Genomic DNA, 18,911 nt, shown 5'->3' on the forward strand with positions numbered 1-18,911 from the left:
TTTGCTTGAAAATGTCTGACGAATAAACGGTTATTCGTTCTGTTTCCTCACTCTGATTCAGGAGAGCTTCGATACGATGGATCTCTTGAGTGGTTAATGGTGGACAAGAATGTTCACGCATGTCTTTATACCACTGGTGCCACACGTCTTCGTCCGAGATGAGACTCCAAGCCTCGTCCAGATATTCGTCTAATTTTTCTTCTTGACTTAACGTCAGGCATTTATCGTGTTGAATTTGACTGGGATGATCGTTTTGACATCCATAGCAATTTTTCTTGATCAATTCCGTCATTTTTTCGGCCAAGTGTTTGGCAAAACAGGAGACTAAATGGGCTTCTTTTTCTGGCCATCTCGACTTCATCATGACAACTTCTTCGTCTTTGTCTTGGGATTCTCCTTCCACGGTCTCCTCACATTCCATCTCCAAAGTTTCTCCACTAGGTAAAGAGGGATAACAGTCTTCCATGGCTTCTAATAATCTAGAATGACTTCTCTCAAACTCTTGATTTCTATCCTATTATCGAATTCTGCATACACGATGACGTTCACTGTCTTGTCCAGTGGTTCTGCAACCTGAAGTTCCACACGAATCTGGCCGGATTTTATAGGGTGAAAATGTCCCTCGTCGCTGCCTTGGTCTGGAGTGAAATCGAAAGCCCACAAAGCATAGCCTCCTGCGTAATCTTCGTACGTAATGCCGTGACTAGTGTTGGTTCCGAACTGGCCGGTGGCTTCGTACAAGGACAAGTACGATCTCAAGTAATTCATCTTCGTGTCACTAAAGTTAGGTTCGAAAGGTCGGGTACACAAGGTCTTGCCATCGCGATTGACTTCGATTTTCTTCACCTTAAAGTGTTGAAAGTTGAAAGGATTTTGATGGAAGGCTCCGTTGAAGGCTGAATTCAGGACCATACCAAGGATTAAACATTTGGGTAACTGTCCTTGAAACAGATGATCTTCGATCATGGAATGATGGCTAGCGGGAATGGTGAACGTTTTCACTTCCACGCGTCGTATGGGATACTTGGCGGTCGTTCTGCTCAACGTTTGACTGATGTCATTTCCCACTTTTGGTAACACTTCCACGCGTCGTACGTAGAGTTTGACGTCCTCGATTTTGCTTTTAGGATTGCCAGCAGTAGTATCAGCCAACAAATGGAAAGCGGCACTGCTACGATTCAGTCTCAAGCGGACATTTACCCCGTTCAGCAAATATTTCTCTTGCAACCACATGTCCAAATGCAAACGATCCATCAGTTCTAAACTCTTCTTATTTAAGATTTTGCTTCGTCTTTCCTCAAAGCCGTCATTGTCTTTATCTATTTCGTCAAACTTGGTCGCTTCGTCAGGTTCCCATAGCACACAAGCATTGAGATGAGTATTCTTGGCATCTATTCCGTACGTCAAGAGATTTTCCAGGTAGGCACGGTAAGGGTAAGTATCCATGCTGCTGCTGACCAGTTTGTTATTCAAGTACAAGTCCACTGAGCTGAACAAGGAATGCATGAAATTGTTGAAGGGAGCTATATTCTCAGTGTCTTCTACTGCACCATCATCCTTATCTAGAACTTTGATTTTCAAGTACAAGTAACTGCTATTCAGATCGATGTAATCTTCGGGCTGTCCCTTGATTTCAAACTCGATGGGAGCGGAATCTGTCAATGAGCAGACGGGATGAAATTCAACCCATTGGGATTCTTGCATGGTCATCATGGTGGGGGGCATGGCAAACAGATCCAGTTCCGACTTGGAACAGGCGCAAGACTCTCGGTCCATTATTTTTTTTGTTGTTGCTGTGTCTCAATAATCGGAAACGTCTAAGTCTCGAACGGTTCTTCTTTTCTTGGCCTTTCTAGCTTTAGACGTGTGAAGTCTGGTGAAAGGATGTTTTATTCGTCGTCTCTTTCTGCCTTGTCCTTGCTGAATGCCTGACTCGGTAGCGTGTAGGGCATTTATAGGTGTGTCTCGTCGGCCCAAAAGGTCTTTACCCGTTTGCAGCAAGACATTTTTACCTGCCCTCATGAAGGCTTCTTTGGGGTTTTGTTTGTCGATGATCACATTTTGGAGAAATTCTTTGCCTTGTGTCAGTGCCGCATCTTTCAAGGCGTGCAATCCGCGTGTCACCATCGGTTTCAACACCGGAGCCACCGAACGAAAGGCGGATTTTAACATATCTCCTAAACCGTGTCCTCGCTGTCGAGCAACCCCTCGGTACACTGGATACATGACTTACGAGTCGCTAGAGAACCGTTTTCGAAAATGGAGTTTCACCGTGCCTTTTCCTTTGGTGAATGGAATATTTTGTCCCAGATCTCCTTTTATAGCAATGTTGACCGTGTCCAAATACGACTTGCTGACAGGCAAATAATGAGGATGTACAAATTCGCGGTGGACGTGATAAGTGTTTCCACCTTCCTCGTCAGTGACCGTGGCAGAATTTACTTTGAAAGGAATCACACGCAGTAATGGCACGGAGGTGTGTCCCACCACGTTGTACTCCACCACATCGGATTACACAAAGATCAAATTAAGTCCCTGGTTCAGTTCTACCGGGAAACGAAAATACCTCGCAAAATGCCCGTTGTTGTCAATGTCTGCTATGTGAATCTTTTTGGTCTGCTTATCCGTGACCATATTGAGGTCTCCACCCAAAATGTCATACAATCCAGGGCAAAATTTAATACGTATACTTTTTTCCTCACTTTCAAATTTGACAAGTAGACGGTGAGACAGTTTGTGATACTCAATGGTGACACGTTTTTTAGTCCGGTCAGAACTTTGTCAAATGCTGCATAGAATTTGTCAGCGATGGCCTCCACTAGATGTTGACCACTAAAATAATGGCCTGAGTTAATTTTAAAGTGATAAACGTAAAGAGGAGGAGAAGTGTCACTGCTGAGTATTGGGGCCTTGGGAAGTAATTTATGTTGAGAAGTGGCCGTCATGGTTTGCTGCACTGTTGGGTCCAGAATTTCGACGTCAAAAGTGTTTTGAGCTTCAGTGATGTTTTTGATTTGTGTTGGGTGAATCATTTCTACCAAAGCCACTTCCCAATGGGCTTCGTGATCTAAGGGGATGGCCTGAGGTAATTTGGCCGTGTAACAGCACAACGTGTTGTGGGGAAACACCTCCAAGGAACTGTCACTGGGTAAGGTTAAGTAAAATTGGTTTTGGTGACTCAAAATTCCAGAGTTCTGTGGCTGTCCGAGGGGTTACTGGACGTCAGAGGCGTGTCTCCGCCCAAAATGGAGTTCTGGTTGTGGTTGTTGTTGAAGTCGTGACTGGCACTGGCACTGGACACAAGGTTCAAGTGGTTCCCGTTGGAAGAGAATTTCAGGGAGGGATTGGGAAGCAGATAACCGATGCAACTGCTCAATAAAATGGTCCACAATTGTTTGTCTCCTTGTTGCAAACTCAAATTGGCAATGGCTGCCCCGATGACACAATACACCACATTGATTTGGCAGTAAAAAACGATTTGCGTTTTAGGCACACGTTTTCCACACCACACCCACAAAGGTTGTTTTTGAAAATCTTGCACAGAAGAACTAAGTGAAGGAGTGGTCGACGTAGCTGCGTCTGTGTAAAAGGGCATGATGGTCACTTCTTTTTATAGTCGATGACTTGCGAAGCGTCGATCCAAGAATCAAAACTGGGTGGATATCCTTTCCAACGTACTTTGACTTCTTTGACACGTCGTTTGCCTACTTTACGGGTTCTGCGTTCGAGAATGCTTTCGATGTCGTACACGTCGTCTTCTTTTTTGGTGACACGTTGTAACTCGGGCAAATAAAACGTTCCTTTGAGCACTTCTCCGTTCATGTCTTCCAATTTATAGACGACAGGATGACGGCCATGCACTCGTCCAGTGACACGAAACAATTCGGTCGTCCAGTTAGGTAAGTAACCTTTGTCGAAAGTGCGTTTGGTTTTGCCAATGCGCACCCAATCTCCTATGGTCAACTCTCCACTTTTCTTGGGGACAGCCCTCGTCGGGGACGTACCAAACAGGCGCTCAAACATCAGCACTTCGTTGTCGGAAGTCACTTCTTGCGGGGCACGTCCGATGCTTCGATGGTAAGATTGGTTGTACGCTTGCATCAGGTGCGGTAAGATGTCGATGTACTTCAGAGTGTGGTGATGCGTAAAATATTTCCACATGCGTTCTTTCAAAGTGCGTTGAAAACGTTCCACGATGCTGGCTTTCGTTTCGGGATTCTCGGTGGTAAAAAAATGAATGTCACGTTTCTTTAATTCTTTTTGGAAAGCTTGGTTCAGAAATTCGGTACCTTTGTCCGTTTGCCATCGAAGAGGGTGACGACCGCTTTGTTTCAACACCCGTTGCAGGGCTCGCACTAACTCGCTGCTCGATTTGGAAGTCAAGGGCACGACCCAGGCAAATTTGGAAAAGACGTCGATGACACAAAACAAATATTTGTAGCCACGATTATAGCTGGCCAAATGAGAGACATCGGCTAAATCGGCTTGCCATTGATGATCGATGCCTTCCACTCGGGTGCGACTTCTGGCAAACTTGCGTCGAATGGGTTTGTGTAAAGTGTAGGTAGCTTGTTCTTGTAACCATCGTTGCACTTGAGGTAAACGGAGACTTTTCAGTCGCGTTTTGGCAGCACGATACAATTTTTGAACTCCTGCGTAACCTGCAGGATGGGAGGGATCGTAGTAAATGCTGGCTAAGACTTTTTCCATTTTTTTGTGTTTGTGTGTTAATAAGGTACCCACTGTTAGAAGATGCTACTCTTTTTCTCTTGGGGTATTTTCTTGGATTGCAATGATTTGCGTGTGCGACCGGCAATAGGTGTTGAAGAGGAGGATGTCTGAGCGGGGGATATCGGTTCTTGTTTCACTTCTGTCTTCACTTCTGTCTTCACTTTCTTTTTTTCTTGTGATAAAGAAGGGGTGGCCATCATCTTTTTAATCCATCCAATTCTGGAGGTAGGTGGTGTTGTTAACTTGCGTACTTTTTCTGGTGGAGTTTGAAACCCTTCTTCTTCTTCTTCTTCTTCTTCTCCTTTTTCTGTCTTGGTCACTGGTAGTGGTGGTACTGGTACTGGTGATGGTGCTGGACTTTTCATCAAGGTCTTAAAATCTTTCAGGGTGGGTAGAGCTGTTTCGTCTAAAGCTTTCTGGTGAAAGAGTTGCAGTCGTTGCAAGAGTTGACCGTACTTTTGCGATTTTTCCGTTTCGGACAAATCTTGGCGATCCATCAAGGACTGTAATTCGTGTTGTAAGTGGGACATCTCGCTCAAATGGGGATTGGGAGGTAAATGCGGGGTGCGTTGTTCTTGCCAACGATGGTATTCCATCCATCGTTTGTAAGGCACTAAAGCTAGTTTTCGTCCTTCCTTGGGGTTGTCAAGCGTCAATTCTGAGATCTTGGGACTTCCGAGCCTCTTTATCTTGCTCCCACTAGTCCTCCCAACATGGTTCCCAAGACTCCTTTCAGTAAGGGACCTAACAAGAGGGGTAAAATACCTCCACGTTGGACCAACATCTTCTTCTTTTGACGAATGGGAATTTTCTTTTGAACCATTTGGCGAAGAACGTGACGATGTTTGCCTAAGCGTTGATTCTGGTGTTTGGACAAAGGGATCGTGCCTTTCAAGACGTTCAAACAACATTCGCACACGGTATCGATGACCTCTTTAGAGGCCGATTGAATGAGTTTTTTTCGTAGGGGTGGAGAAGCTTTGGACAGGACAGATAACATGTCCCCATGTTTGACTAAACGTGATGGTAGTCCTTTCCTTTTCTTTCCTTGGGGTTTTCTGGAGGGTGGCATCTTTGAGTCTTCAGGAGCACCAAACAGGGTGGTGGTGTCTGGTCAGAGGAGGGTCCCGCCACTGGAGAAGTTCTCCTTGGGGACCTGGTCTTTTTCTTCTTCTTGCGGCTTCGTTTGACTTTTTTCTTGGGGAGAAGTTTGGGGGCATTAGGATCCCATCTTAAGAGAGAGCGAATGATGACCCCTCCTAGAGTACCGCTCCCTCCAGGTTTCAAAATGATTTGTTTTTTGGTTTGAGTGTCGATGCGGGGATCGCCCAGTTGGACCAAAGCGACTTTGTTTCGATCGAAAAAGCGTTTGGTTTGATGAGGAATCTGAATGATTCCTTGGAGTAATTGACGTGCCGTCACCGTGAACCATCGTAAGACTTCTTTGAGACTAGCTTCTAAGACACGAGCTCGTATTTGTGGATTTTTTCTCGACTGATGCCATACAAGGCACGAATCAATTTGACGGGAAGATGCGACTGAAGGGACGTCATGTTCACACTGTGTGAGACAGACGAAAAGGGTCTGAGGTTTTTATAGATTTTTTTGTGGAGTGAAATTAAGTCGAGGACGGAGACGTGTACAGGACAGGCCCTCCGTCTTGGCACCAGTGGTGAAACAAGTGGGTACGAAATCGCAAATCCTCGGAAGTCGTAGGTTTCAAATCGACGAGTAAATAGGCGTGTGGAGTTTGAGTGGCATCGTCGTACGCCTGAGTCAGCCAAGGTGTCCCTAACTGTTTGGCTAAGACTTGCACTTGCGATTTATCTCGAGGGCTTTTAAACAAGACCACGTAATGCGCATTGAGACTGATGGTGCGATGGGCTTTACTTTGTTGAAACAAATTTTGGGTGAAGTAAACGACACTGGCATTACGGTGATGCCCTTTGCGCGTGAACCACAGTTTAATTTCTTCTTCGTCTTCTCCTAACTTGTCGTCGAAAATGGCCAAATGGGTTTGACGGGAGTCAGAGACGATGCCATCGTCTTCTTTAGGAATGCCTTCCACAAACACGATGGAATCGCCTTGACTTTCTCGCAAGAGGCTGTACGCCGATTGCCACTCTTTGTAACACCACACGATCCGCTGAGGTGGCCTATCGATCAAATGATGTTTATGTTCGATCAAACGTTTGACGATTCGGTTTTGCCTGAACCGCTAGGTCCAGCAATGAGCATGTTAAAGGGATGGCGAAGATACAAAGCCTCCCAACTGGCACGATCTATGTGTTCGTCGATGACTTTGACAGTAGAGGAAGAGGGAGCAGAGACAGCAGAGGTAAAATAGTGTGAGGAATGTCACTTGTGACACGAAAACAAACAAGACAAGAGTTTATATACTTTTTTCAGAACACGTTTATTGAATGTTTCAAACATGAATACGAAAGACAAAAATACATAAAAGCCAAAGGCTTAAATACAAGGATAAAAGGCACATGATAACCATTAACGTGGAATAAACAAAAGTGTCTGTACAACATATTTTGGGTAAAGTTCTAACCAGTTCTATAGTAGGGGGTAAGGTCACACAAGTGTCCTCCCGAAAGGGTCTTTCAGGTCTGTCCACGACAGTCCCGTCCTGGGTGACGGGTTCTTCTGGCACCGTCACTAACACGGGTTGAAAAGTAACTTTTTGCCTTGAACAACTCTCGTGCATACTGGGCCACTTCTTCGGTCCAAGCCTCAAAATCCCATTCTTTCCAGGCACGGACATCTGTCCAATGGGGATGTAAGTCACAAGCTACACACACATCGTCATACACGTCTTGGGTAGCTAAAAGTTGACGAATCTTTTCTTCCTGTTGAGGTCGAGAAGTATCCAGATGAAAACGCAAGGCTTTGAGCAAAAGGAGTTTTTCGTGACCATTTAAGGCCATGGAGGTATGGTAAGTACTGTTCGTAAAGAGTCCACAAAGAATCAGCTGGTAAACGAAATCCCAGAAAACAAGTCACTAAGACACACATCACTTGTCGACCCAAATTAAATGGATACAGTTCTTGTAATAATCGATGGTAATGATCCACGGTTTGAATATGGTCATTGAGTTCCTTCCACGGAATCTGTTCAATCACTTGTGACATAAGCCGTGCCATGGATTCCTGTTTTTATGCTCTCTTTTTTTCGGAAGCAATACACGTACATTCTACCCAGACATCTTCGTTCTCCAGTAGGAAATCTAGAATACTGTAACCTACAGTTCAAACGTCGATTAGAAGTTTTCTCTTCTACTAAGTAGATTCCACGTAACATATGTTGGTAATCCTTTAACTCGTCTTCCTCAATGCGTTGCTCTAGGTGAATCTCGAAGTAATCAAAATGATGAACATTTCGTTCATTCACTAACTCGCTAACAAGGTCTGACCACTGAAACAATTTCTGACGAATCAGTTCTCTTATACCATTCAGGAACCAGTGGTTAAAGATCTGGTGACGTAACCGATGCAATTGTTATTTACGTTTCACTTGTATTTTGACCAGCTCTCGGTAAATGCGTTCTCTCAACTCCACAGGCAAAGCACGAATGTTCTCTAGCGAAGTATCCATTTGGGTGGTGACCAATAGCCTCGTTTACCTTTGTGCCTGATGTAATATCCACTCATAATCAGTCTTCTTATACTATGGAACAGAGCATAATTTAAAAACGGTTGAATAACTTTGCGTTTGCGTTTCACTTGTATTTTGATCAGTTCTCGGTAAATGCGTTCTCTCAACTCCACAGGCAAGGCACGAATGTTCTCTAGCAAAGTATCCATGAATAGGTCAGTCCGTACAATTCACAATCTTCTCCTAGAGCAAAAGTAATCCACATACTGAGAAATTTCTGGCCACTGCCATGCAGGATAACGTCCAAGAATGTCACTGAACTCTTTTGATGTAAACGGTCTAGTGTAATACAATAGGACGAATGCACACTTGACCCAAAGAAATCTAACACACTGGTTGACTTTTTTCACTTTCCTCTTGTGAATTGCTCAGCACAAAAGTTTTACAGTCACCCATTGAGATTTCACTCTGGCAAGTCCCTGCCAAACATCCTTGTAAATCTTCTCTTGCAGTTCTTTAGGTAATGATTCAGTATCGTTTTTGAAATGAAGTTTAAATACTGGTCTCGGTGATGTCCAACATTTGATTCCTAGCCAAACTGGTTTCTTCTTCGTCAACGACATGGTAAGTTACTTCAATGTCTCGGTCCCACTAAGGGTAAGTAATGACAATTCGGTGACCATCGAGCATGTTCTACGTAGGCCGAATCTTGTGGTTCCCAGTGGTGAAGTGACACACCGCAACTGAAGCACTTGACTTTATCTCCTTCCCCCAAGTAGAAAAATCCGGCTCTGGCTAATTCTTCGGGGGTCGGTCCTCCCAGATACTTAGGCCATTTTCCTTTGAACGATTGAAGATGATTTTCAAAGTCGCAGTATTCCGACAAACGCACAGGAAACGAATATTCGCCTTTCGCAGGTTCGTTTCGATGAGGGTTGGGTGACATGAACAGGAGTTTGCTCAGGGCTGGATGACATCCGTAGGGGGGTAGACGTGAAGGTGAACATTCCGCTTTAAAACGAAACTCAGTAAAATGTCCAAGAGGACGAGCGGCATCACTTTCGCATCCCTCAGGTTTGACACGCACAGCATCACTTTCCTTGATAGGGGTAGTGACACTAAAGTTCCCATGATGCTTTACGGCATCGCTAAGGTCACAACGTACAGCATCGTACCCATCGCAAGGCTCACAATCGCATTCCACTTCCGAAGCCCCACACTTGAATTGTGCCTTTCTAAACAACTTGTTTCGTGTTTCTCTGAAAGTATTCATCTTGTTCGCTCGGTCTTGGTAGTCACAATGAACTATCGATCTTGCCTAGGGTTCCTTTTTATATACAGACTAATACCGACGTGTCCATACGGTAAGGTGAAATGATTGGGAAGTCGAACTCGCTTCTGGTACACGATTTGATAGACTTTTTCCAAGGGTCGACTGACGATGTGGTGAGTGGGTAAACGTACAATCTTGTTCGGTTGATAAGTGGTCACTTTAAAGTTTCCATCCTCTCCCGATTGCAAGGCTTCTTTCAATACCCCAAAGTTGACCACTCGACTGGTACGATAATTCAGAATCAATCCTTTCACTTTACACTCCGTGCGCACTTCTCCTTGTGGGTCCCGGTATTCGTAGCCGTAAGTTTTAGGACCGCCACTCGCGAAACTCAGAATCTTGTCGTCAGGATGCTCGTCTGTCCAGGCTCCTAAACGGTCTCCTTCGATGTTAGGGTGTTGCTGACCCGGTCGATCGATGTAGATGCAACTGTCCGTGTCAAAGTACAGGACGCGATGCCCTAACAGTTCTAAAGCTTCGTACAATTTTAAGCGAGCATGGGCTGTCACGTAAGCCGCAATGATGACATTTCCAAAAGGGTCGTCTTGTACAAAGTCCAGATCTTCTTCGTAATTGACCAAGATCAAATACTCGCGAACGAAGTCCACGTGTTTCATGTATTTGGTTTTGTCGTGAATCATCTGAAAGTAGCGGGAAGGTTCTGTCAAATATTCCATCTTGGGTAAACACGGTCGTTGTGCCATTTTTCCCCACAAGCAGTTTAACATCACTCTGGCAAACGATCGCCTGCCTTCGTTTTTCTCGATGTGATCTAAAGTGATGCCTTCTTGTTCATAGTATTTCTCTTTGAATTTTATTTGGTCTTCGGGAGTGTGACACCAGGAAGGATAGCCGCTGGCTTCTTGCTTCAGTTTCAAAAAGGCATCCACGTAGTCGGCGAAAATGCCTTTCTGCGTGGGGTCACCCTTCTGGTATTGTTCTGTCTTGGGAAAGTGACAAATTCGTACACTTCTAACAGTTGGTATCCCATGTCCATAGCTTTGAACAATTCCACGCTGACCCACGTCCCCGTCAAGGCCCGTTCTTCCTGGGTGTGATGGCAAGGCTGGTCTTGGTTGCACGTTTCGGCACAAGTACGGCACAAAGGAAACATCAGTTTGCCTTGGCAATGGTGAGGTAAGACGGGATGGTACAAGTCCGTGGGCGGCAAAACTTTGCACTTGATCAGACCTTCGTATTGTCGAATGTTTTTCAGGTCGATGTGTTCCGTCAGCAATTGTGGGTGCCCTACAGGAAAGCGACAATATTTGCACACGTAAGGATACAGCGAACACACGTCCAGGTATTTGATTTCTTCTCCTTTCTCTTCGTCGGCTTGATACAGCAAACAGGTGGCATTGGTCCTTCCTCCGTACAAACTATCCCTCGGGTTCAGCGGGTCCATCAGCTTGTAACTTTCCACGCGGCGTTTAAACTCGGGATCGGTTTTCAAACGGTGATAGTACTCGTGTTCCCACAGTTCCACCACTTGGTATCCTTCCTGTTCCAACTTTAGGCGTCGCTGACAAGTGTCCTGGTACAAGTCTTCCATGGTTCGTTGTAAAAACTGATTTTTAGTGCTACGATCAGGGTAACAGACGGGACATCCGTGAAATAAGCAACCGTTAAACTCGTACACGATCTTGGGGTTTTCTAAGTCCCAGCCATCGACCGAATACGTTCCGATGGTCTTTTCGCCATCTCCGTTGCGGGCATGATGAATCCATTTGTCTTCCTTGTCACACAAGTAATGTAACCAGCGTAGGGCTTTGACCGAGTATTGACGTTTGACATAGTGGGTCGTTTGAGGACTGATGACAGCTACGGTGTTTTCAGGCATGAATCGTTGTCTGTACACTAAGGAACACGCTTTGGCAATGGAGCAAGCTTCTTTCAAAGGATCGACCCCTCCGTGTTCCATGAACAGTTCTCGAAATTTTCCACAGCAACGTCGTAAAATGTCCACGTCGGAACGACAATACTTTAGCATTTCTTCCTGAAAGTCGAAAGGGTCGAGGCGTGAGCCTGGTACCAAGCGTAGAAAGCTTCTCGGTGTTCGGTACGCATGTTGTCGGGGCCTCAGGTAAATGGGGTAGAACGGCGTGTTGATTGGCTTCCGTATTGAAAAAGTGTGGAAAGTACCCTTTAGCCATTTCTGTCATTCCAAACGTTTTAGGCATTCGGCTCAAAGGCATGGCCAAGTAACTCATCGAATCTTTAAACTGTACTTGTCCCACTTGCATGAAAATGATTTTGGCTCCGTTCAAAGTTACTTTAGGACGTTCGGTGCCTTGTTCCGTATAGTATCTCAAAAGAAACTGTCCATCGTATCCGGAGAAATTGTGAGCCATCACCGCGGCATGACGATGACAATCTCCGTAACGTTCGATGTCCTCTTGGCTCCACGTCTTGTCGATGGGGTCTAAGACCCATTGGGCAAAATCGGCTAACGTGTTCGGTCCCCGAAAGATTTTTTCACGCCCTCCGGGAATCTTGCTGCAGTGATGGCAATGACTGAAGGTATGTTCTTGAATGCACTCCTCGCACGCTCGATGAGCCACGCAGAAATTAGGAATGTGAATGCCGGTCTCTTGCATGCATTCGAAATCGAAAAAGATGAAATTGCCTTTCTTCTTGTGACCGTCCTCTTTCTCTGGTGGGGGTTGGTATTTTTGCACGTAGCATTGGTGTTCCAAGTCCACGATGTGGTGACAAATGTGACATTTTTTCTTTCTTGAACATACGTGTGCCTTGGCACTGTTGGTACGTAGGCCTTGTCCACACGTAGGGCACAATCTCAGGAGTTGACAAGCACATTTCTGCTGTGAACCTTGCGTCTTCAGATGTTGTTGGTAACAGGTAGGGCTGACAAACGTGCGCAGACAAGTTGAACAAGGCACTGGTCCTTCGCTCAGACAGGGTGGAGAGGCCAAACATCCTGAACATTTCAATCCACAATGCTTGTGTTGCTCTTGATTATTATAACCATAGTCACATTTCTCACAGTAATAACCGTATCCCAGGAATGCAGTGATACTGGTAATGGTATCGAAATGGTCATCGTGATAATAGACATGAATGTATTTTCCGTCCTTAAAATCTTGGCCTCGAAACAACAGAGGCCCACGCATTTCTTAAGGGTACACTTTCAAGGTGTATCGTGGAGCTAGGGCATCTTGCAATTTTTGCATCTCAGGAATGCCACAGGGTGTGTCTTTGGACAGTCAGGCTTGTTGTAACAGGAGTTCTGCTTCGTTTCGTTGTTTGGCTCGGTCGGATCGTTGAATAGTTTTCCAGGTTCTTTTCTATTCTACCGTGTCGTTCTTGTTGGCATAGGTTCGTCCCACCACGATGGCACGGGCTAAACACATCTGGTCTTGAGGGTTGTTAATTTGGACGAGACTTGTTTTGGTATTGCGAAGGTCGTCCACCAATAACATCTTTTTGCGTCCAGTCCCTTGAGGAGGAGAGACGTGGGTCATGTCCAGGGTAGCTTTTCCATCGGTGATGTTAAACTGGTCATTAGATTGTTGCACGTGTTGAATCTTGTCCATGACTTTGGAAGCGGTCAATTCTGCAGGGGTGCTAAACTCGATCCAAACAGGGGATTTCAAACCGTCGTGTTGTATGGAAAGTCTCAAGCGATCGTCTTCTTTGGGTTGACATTGTCGCTTGAGTGCGGTGAGCAAAGAATCCCACACCCCAGTGATAAACACTTCTGCTTTCTCTAACGGTACTTCAGCCTTGAAACCTTTAAACTTCACTGTGTATTTGTAAGCCGTGGTTCTAAATTTTCTAGAGGAGCGCTTTTCCGTCTCTCAAATGGAATAGTATTTTTCAGGGTTGACTAAGGGTGGCGAACTTGGTTTAGAGGGTTCAAATTCTGGTTCACTCATGTCCTCTTCAAAATCACTGGCATGAATTTGTGCCAAGACTTCAGCTCTGGTACGAGGCGATAGATCACGTTTCTGCCTCTTACTTTCTTCTTCTTCTTTCTTCTCGAATGAATAGGATCGTTTCATCTTGAGTGCAAAACGTCAAATGACTCAAGTTTAAACACCATAGACTAATTTATAGTCATGGCAGACCAGCGTATATAAAAGGGTGTGTGTCTTGTCCTTTCACTATTCATTTCACTCTCAAGCCGAGCACAACGATGTAAGAGACTAGCCAAATCGAACGTTTCATCAGAGCTTTGCGAGGGGTCATTAGAAAATTCTCTTCAGACCAGCCGACGGACTACTCTCCTTCCTTTCGAGATAAAAGTCAAGATACTTGCTATATCTGTCAGAAGAAAGGGCATTGGTCTTCAGAGTGTCCAGACCGTCAAAAAAGAAAAAAAGGGGCTAGAAAAGACAAAAGTCAAGATACCTGTTATTATTGTCAAGAAAAAGGACATTGGTCTCCAGATTGCCCAAAAAAGAAACAAGAGGAGTCAGAAGAAAAGAGGGATTGTTCAGAAGAAGAGAGGGATTCTTGGGAAGAAGAGAGGGATTCTTCAGAGGAAGAAAGCAGACAGGTGAAGAAAAAGAAACAGGAGAAGAAAAGAAGAAGGGAAGAAAGTGAGGAGGAAGAAGAGGAAAAGCCTGTGACGGTGAAGAAATTTAAAAAACAGAGAGACTAAGCAAGGAGACAGAAGAAGTCAATTAACTTTTTAAAGTGATCTGTTGTGAATTGTGAATTAAATTGTAACTATGGATAAAAGAATAAATTAATTATATAAGGTAAGTGTCTTTGAGTTTTGATTTTAAAATAAGAACGTACACTCACGCATTCATACAAAGACACGTACTATAGGGGTAAAATGGGTTGTTTTGTTGTTGGTTTTTTTTAGTTATTGGCAAATTGAAAGGCTATCTCCTTTCGAGAGAAGTGGGTGGCCCTGAAAAGGGCCTTTTTTGGTGTAGGGGTGAGTTTAAGCAATCAACTTTAACTGTCTTAAGCCTTTGCCACGGCCAAGGCCTACTTCTGGACTGCGTACTGTTGATGATGATGATGATTGGGTTGAAATCACTAAGGGTGGTACGGTAGGCTTAGTCACACGGTTGACGTGTTTAGCTCGAGAAGGTCGTATTCTCTTCGGTCGTAATAAAGAAGTCTGATACATTTGTTTCAGACTTCTTAACTCCGCTAAAATGTCCAACAGTACCGTGACCGTTTGATTTTCACCCTCTTGTTTCTTTGATGCTACTTCTTCTTGTTGCTGTTGTTTTTTTCTTACCTCTTCTTCTTGCTGCTGTTGCTGTAGGAGAAAAGCTTGTTCCGCTTCCTTTTGTCGTTGTATAAATTTCTCCAATTCTTCTTTCTGTCTCTGTCTAAAATTCTCCACTTGCGGTAATGAAGAAGGTAACGAAGGTTCCGGAACAAATTCTTGCGAGGTAAGAAAATCCACAAAATCCCAGTTTACCTCTTCTGAAAGTAAGTCCGGGTTCCCTTGGGCGGTATCCACTGCTGGTGCACCCCAATGGATCGTTTTCTGAGTTTCCGTCATGTTGAATCACTGTCGCATAGATTGACAGCATACAGGCGCTAGCGAATCTATATAGACCACATGACGTCACAGACTGCTCTCTTCCGATTGGATGCGGACTGACTGAATTTTGTAACGCGTGTTCGGATTGGTGAATGAACTCAATCCGTTTCAATCCTTCCTCTACCTATAAATAAGCGCAGTTCACTGCATTGATTCACCTGTTCTCGTCGCCTCACGATGTGGACCACAGTTGAATCATCCACCCTTGTGTCTTCAATGATGTTTAGGACGGACATGCTCATGTATGTCCGGTCCAAGTGGACTGTTGTTGATAGGACAGATACTAGTCTATGGATGAGAAGAGTTTACATAGAAAGACAAGGATGCCTCAAGAGGGTACTTGTGTATGGACCTGCAGTTAGAAGGAGTTTAAGAAGAAGAAGAAGATGTGACAGATGCCATCTATGTTAATATTAATATTAACATAAACCCGAAGGCCCTTTTCAGGGCCACCCACATTTCTCGAAAAGAGATAGCCTTTCGATTGCCTACCCCTTTTTTAAAAAATTTAAAAAAAAAAAATCCCATGTTCAATTTCCCTTGTCGCTCAACAGTCCCATGATTTTTTCTCCATGTTAATTTCCCTTGTCGCCAGATTGTCCCACGATTTTTCTCCCATGTTAATTTTCCCTTGTCGCCAGATTATCCCAAGTGGTTCTGTAATGCTAATTCCCATTGTCGCTAGGGTATCCCCATATACTACTTCGGACATTCTCGCTGCGATACAAAATAATCTCAGGACAACTGTTTAGCTGTACTCGGTGGCTATTGAAGATGAATGCATTACCACAACCGAGTTTGAGATGTAATGGCTGAAATACAAACCTTCCGATGACTTTCGCGCACAGATACGAAACCCGAAACAAATACGTAATTTTCATACAGTATAAGTATACGGGTGTTTCCTACCGCAGGGCCCATGATCGCTCCCTACGGCCCTGAGTGTATTTACTTTTTTTATACACTTCTTTTTAAAAAAAAATATTTAGTGAGGTGCTTTTATAATAAGTAAAAGTTCGCGTCCATTCGTGACATATTAATGCTATATGGTGTCGGTTGGTATGCAGCAATAACTTCTCCTCTACCGGTACGATATAACTTATATAGGTCATGTAAGTGTGCTGTATCGGCTATATCATGCATAGAAGTTATAATTGATAATTTGATCACGCATACCTTTAAAGGGCTTTATTCGCTGCTCTTCGATCAATATTCCTTTCAAGATCATTACATAACAAACCCAGGAAACGCATGCGACACAATCGGTGTTTTGTACCTGGGCATTTTTAAATCAGGTCAAACAAGAAGTAACCCACAGTTAACTAGACTGACTGTCATGCGCTATGTCACAATAGAAGCGCCGCTTTAAGGAAACAAATATTTACTATCCTATTACAGGTAATGATTATATGCGACATCTGCCTTTCTTCATCAAGTTATTTCCCGTTCTCAGTTGTATTAAAGTCCAAAGCCATCGATACTTTTCGTCTGAAAGGTTTTTCATGACAACTAATGTGCAGATCACTCAACAATCAGGAATAAACAGACTTTAATAAAAGTGTATTAGTATTAAAGTTTACAAGAACAACTCATTTTAGTTAGGATCAGGCATACATGACTACGCTGATATACACTTTTAATGATTCAGTGATAACCAATAATGTCAGATAAATAAAACGCGAGGTGGAGAACAACTTCTTTGTCTACGTGGGGCCATAGGAATGTTCTCCCAGGACTGTTTCACAATATTTCCACGATTGTATGTATGCACTTTACAAATATAAGGTAGTATTATCTCAAAAGTATAGAGAAAAGCTAGAAATTATAAATTGTAACATCGTACAATGTGTACATTTTTGTTTACTCACGTGCGTCCGCCATTGAGTTGCTTATGCTTCAAGGTGATCAATGTGTTATGTGGTCGTGACGAAATTAGTAAGGCCACCAAATCGCAGGAGCGCCCCCTGGAACTTATTTTTATTTTCATCCATTTTTATCAATAGCCTGAGTCACATGACCCTCTTCGGCTGTCGAACTAGGGATTTATATCAGATAAAAGCTTAAAGCGAAGTGAAAACGAGGAGTTTTTAAGTTTCACGGTACTAGTCGTCGATGTGAGCGTTGAGAAAGACAGATCAACAGATTAAATTAAACATCAAATTCGAATACAATGTATGCCCAATTATGTTTGAGGTAAACAGAGGTACAAGGTGTCTCAAGTAAAATGGTCTAAGATCAATATTTTTGTATCTTAGCGTCGCGTCATTTTGACGACATGCACAATCTGACATAATAATGTCGATTACTTGTGTGAGTAAGAAATTACACAGAAAAGACGGAAATGTTGTCGTCGGCAACAAATGCATCAAGTTGAACAAGGGTGAAATATCCAATGACGAATTTGCTGAATCGGTAATATTTATCATTCCGCGTGTAGGTCATTAAGGATGACCATGTTGTCCTCGAACAGTCGTCGGAGTTTAGCGAAACGCCCCATCTTGAATCGGTATAAATAATAATGACCGCACGAATAACAACACGACTGGAAAAGATTTTTGCTGGTATGAGCTGTATTAGCAATAATCTGTTCCAGTCGCCAAAGAACACGATGATATCGGCGACGTCAACACAGCCGGAATTCGACATCAGCTTTCCTACGCCTATAGAGGCACCTAATGGTCGGTCACTGAGATCGCACTGGCACAATTACGAGTTTATCATAGTTGACCGAACATCAGAGAAAAATCATTCTGTGTATCATCCGCTAAAAATTATCTGGCATTCGCAGCGAAAAATAAAGACGACAGTACCGGAACAGAAGTTCCGGACTGAAACGTCGTCGACATTCCAACAGGATCATATCAAATCGCGCAAATTAATGATGAACTTCAGCGTAGAATTACATCAATAAAGAAAGAATCAAAGATCGCTGTCACGGTACATGGGCCAACGCTGACTACCGCCATTGGAATAGCAGCGCCAGATTACGGCGTTGACATACATCAGACGTCGATCAGAACTATGTTGGGATGGCCAGAAACTATCACTGATAATCGTTCTCCTAGATCAGAACGAACATCACTGACTCAGATACGGTAGAAGGATTACACCCCCATCAGATTCTGTCGTGAAATTAATTGAAATAGCCGAGGATCTTACAGACAATACTGTCAGTTACATTTTTAATCATTAAGCGATAAATAAACAGAAGAAAATGTTAAAAGATACAAGGAAACTATGTAACAAATACGAGATGGAATTGAAGCTGCTATAAAAACCATAAAACAATCACATTTTCACAACTACTTCGTGAATACCCAAATGAAAAAGTACGGGGAAGACCTTTTTCAGAAAACTTTCCTCTCCTTGTTGTGATTGCATATGTAAGGGGATATTTGGCTCTACTCCGCGAAAGCATGAGGAGGAGGGTCTAGTTTGTAGATAAATATTATCGCTCCAGTTCCCTATCTGATCACGAAAATAAATGCATTGAGAACGTATATATAAGATTACCAGCGATGAGGTACTAAAGAAAAAATTTTCAATTCTCGAAATTAATATATCGAGAAATTGAGAGTCGTACAGATAAAATGATTGACACTCAATAGTCACAACTGTTTCTTGATTGGTTGGAAACTAAACAAACTGCTATTATCATGTGTGGAGATCAGGGGGAACCTCCTCCATTCAGAGGAGAATCGCCACGTAGT

General features: G+C 43.6%; 1 protein-coding gene across 2 annotated transcripts in view; it reads right to left on the minus strand.

The window, feature by feature from the left end:
• Positions 1 to 17,177, minus strand: part of LOC149775036 (uncharacterized) — a 79,780-nt gene extending 62,603 nt beyond the window's left edge. For both annotated transcript variants that reach the window (XM_089943132.1, XM_089943133.1), the window contains exon 1: positions 17,070 to 17,177. In XM_089943132.1, coding sequence (XP_089799258.1) covers positions 17,070 to 17,082 — 13 coding nt within the window. In that variant the 5' untranslated portion in view covers positions 17,083 to 17,177. The remainder of the gene's footprint in view (positions 1 to 17,069) is intronic.
• Between the last annotated feature and the right edge of the window lie 1,734 nt (positions 17,178 to 18,911).

Source organism: Sinohyriopsis cumingii, chromosome 19 (genome assembly GCF_028554795.1).
Source record: "Sinohyriopsis cumingii isolate HCF-2022 chromosome 19, ASM2855479v2, whole genome shotgun sequence".
In the NCBI taxonomy this organism is placed as follows: domain Eukaryota; kingdom Metazoa; phylum Mollusca; class Bivalvia; order Unionida; family Unionidae; genus Sinohyriopsis; species Sinohyriopsis cumingii.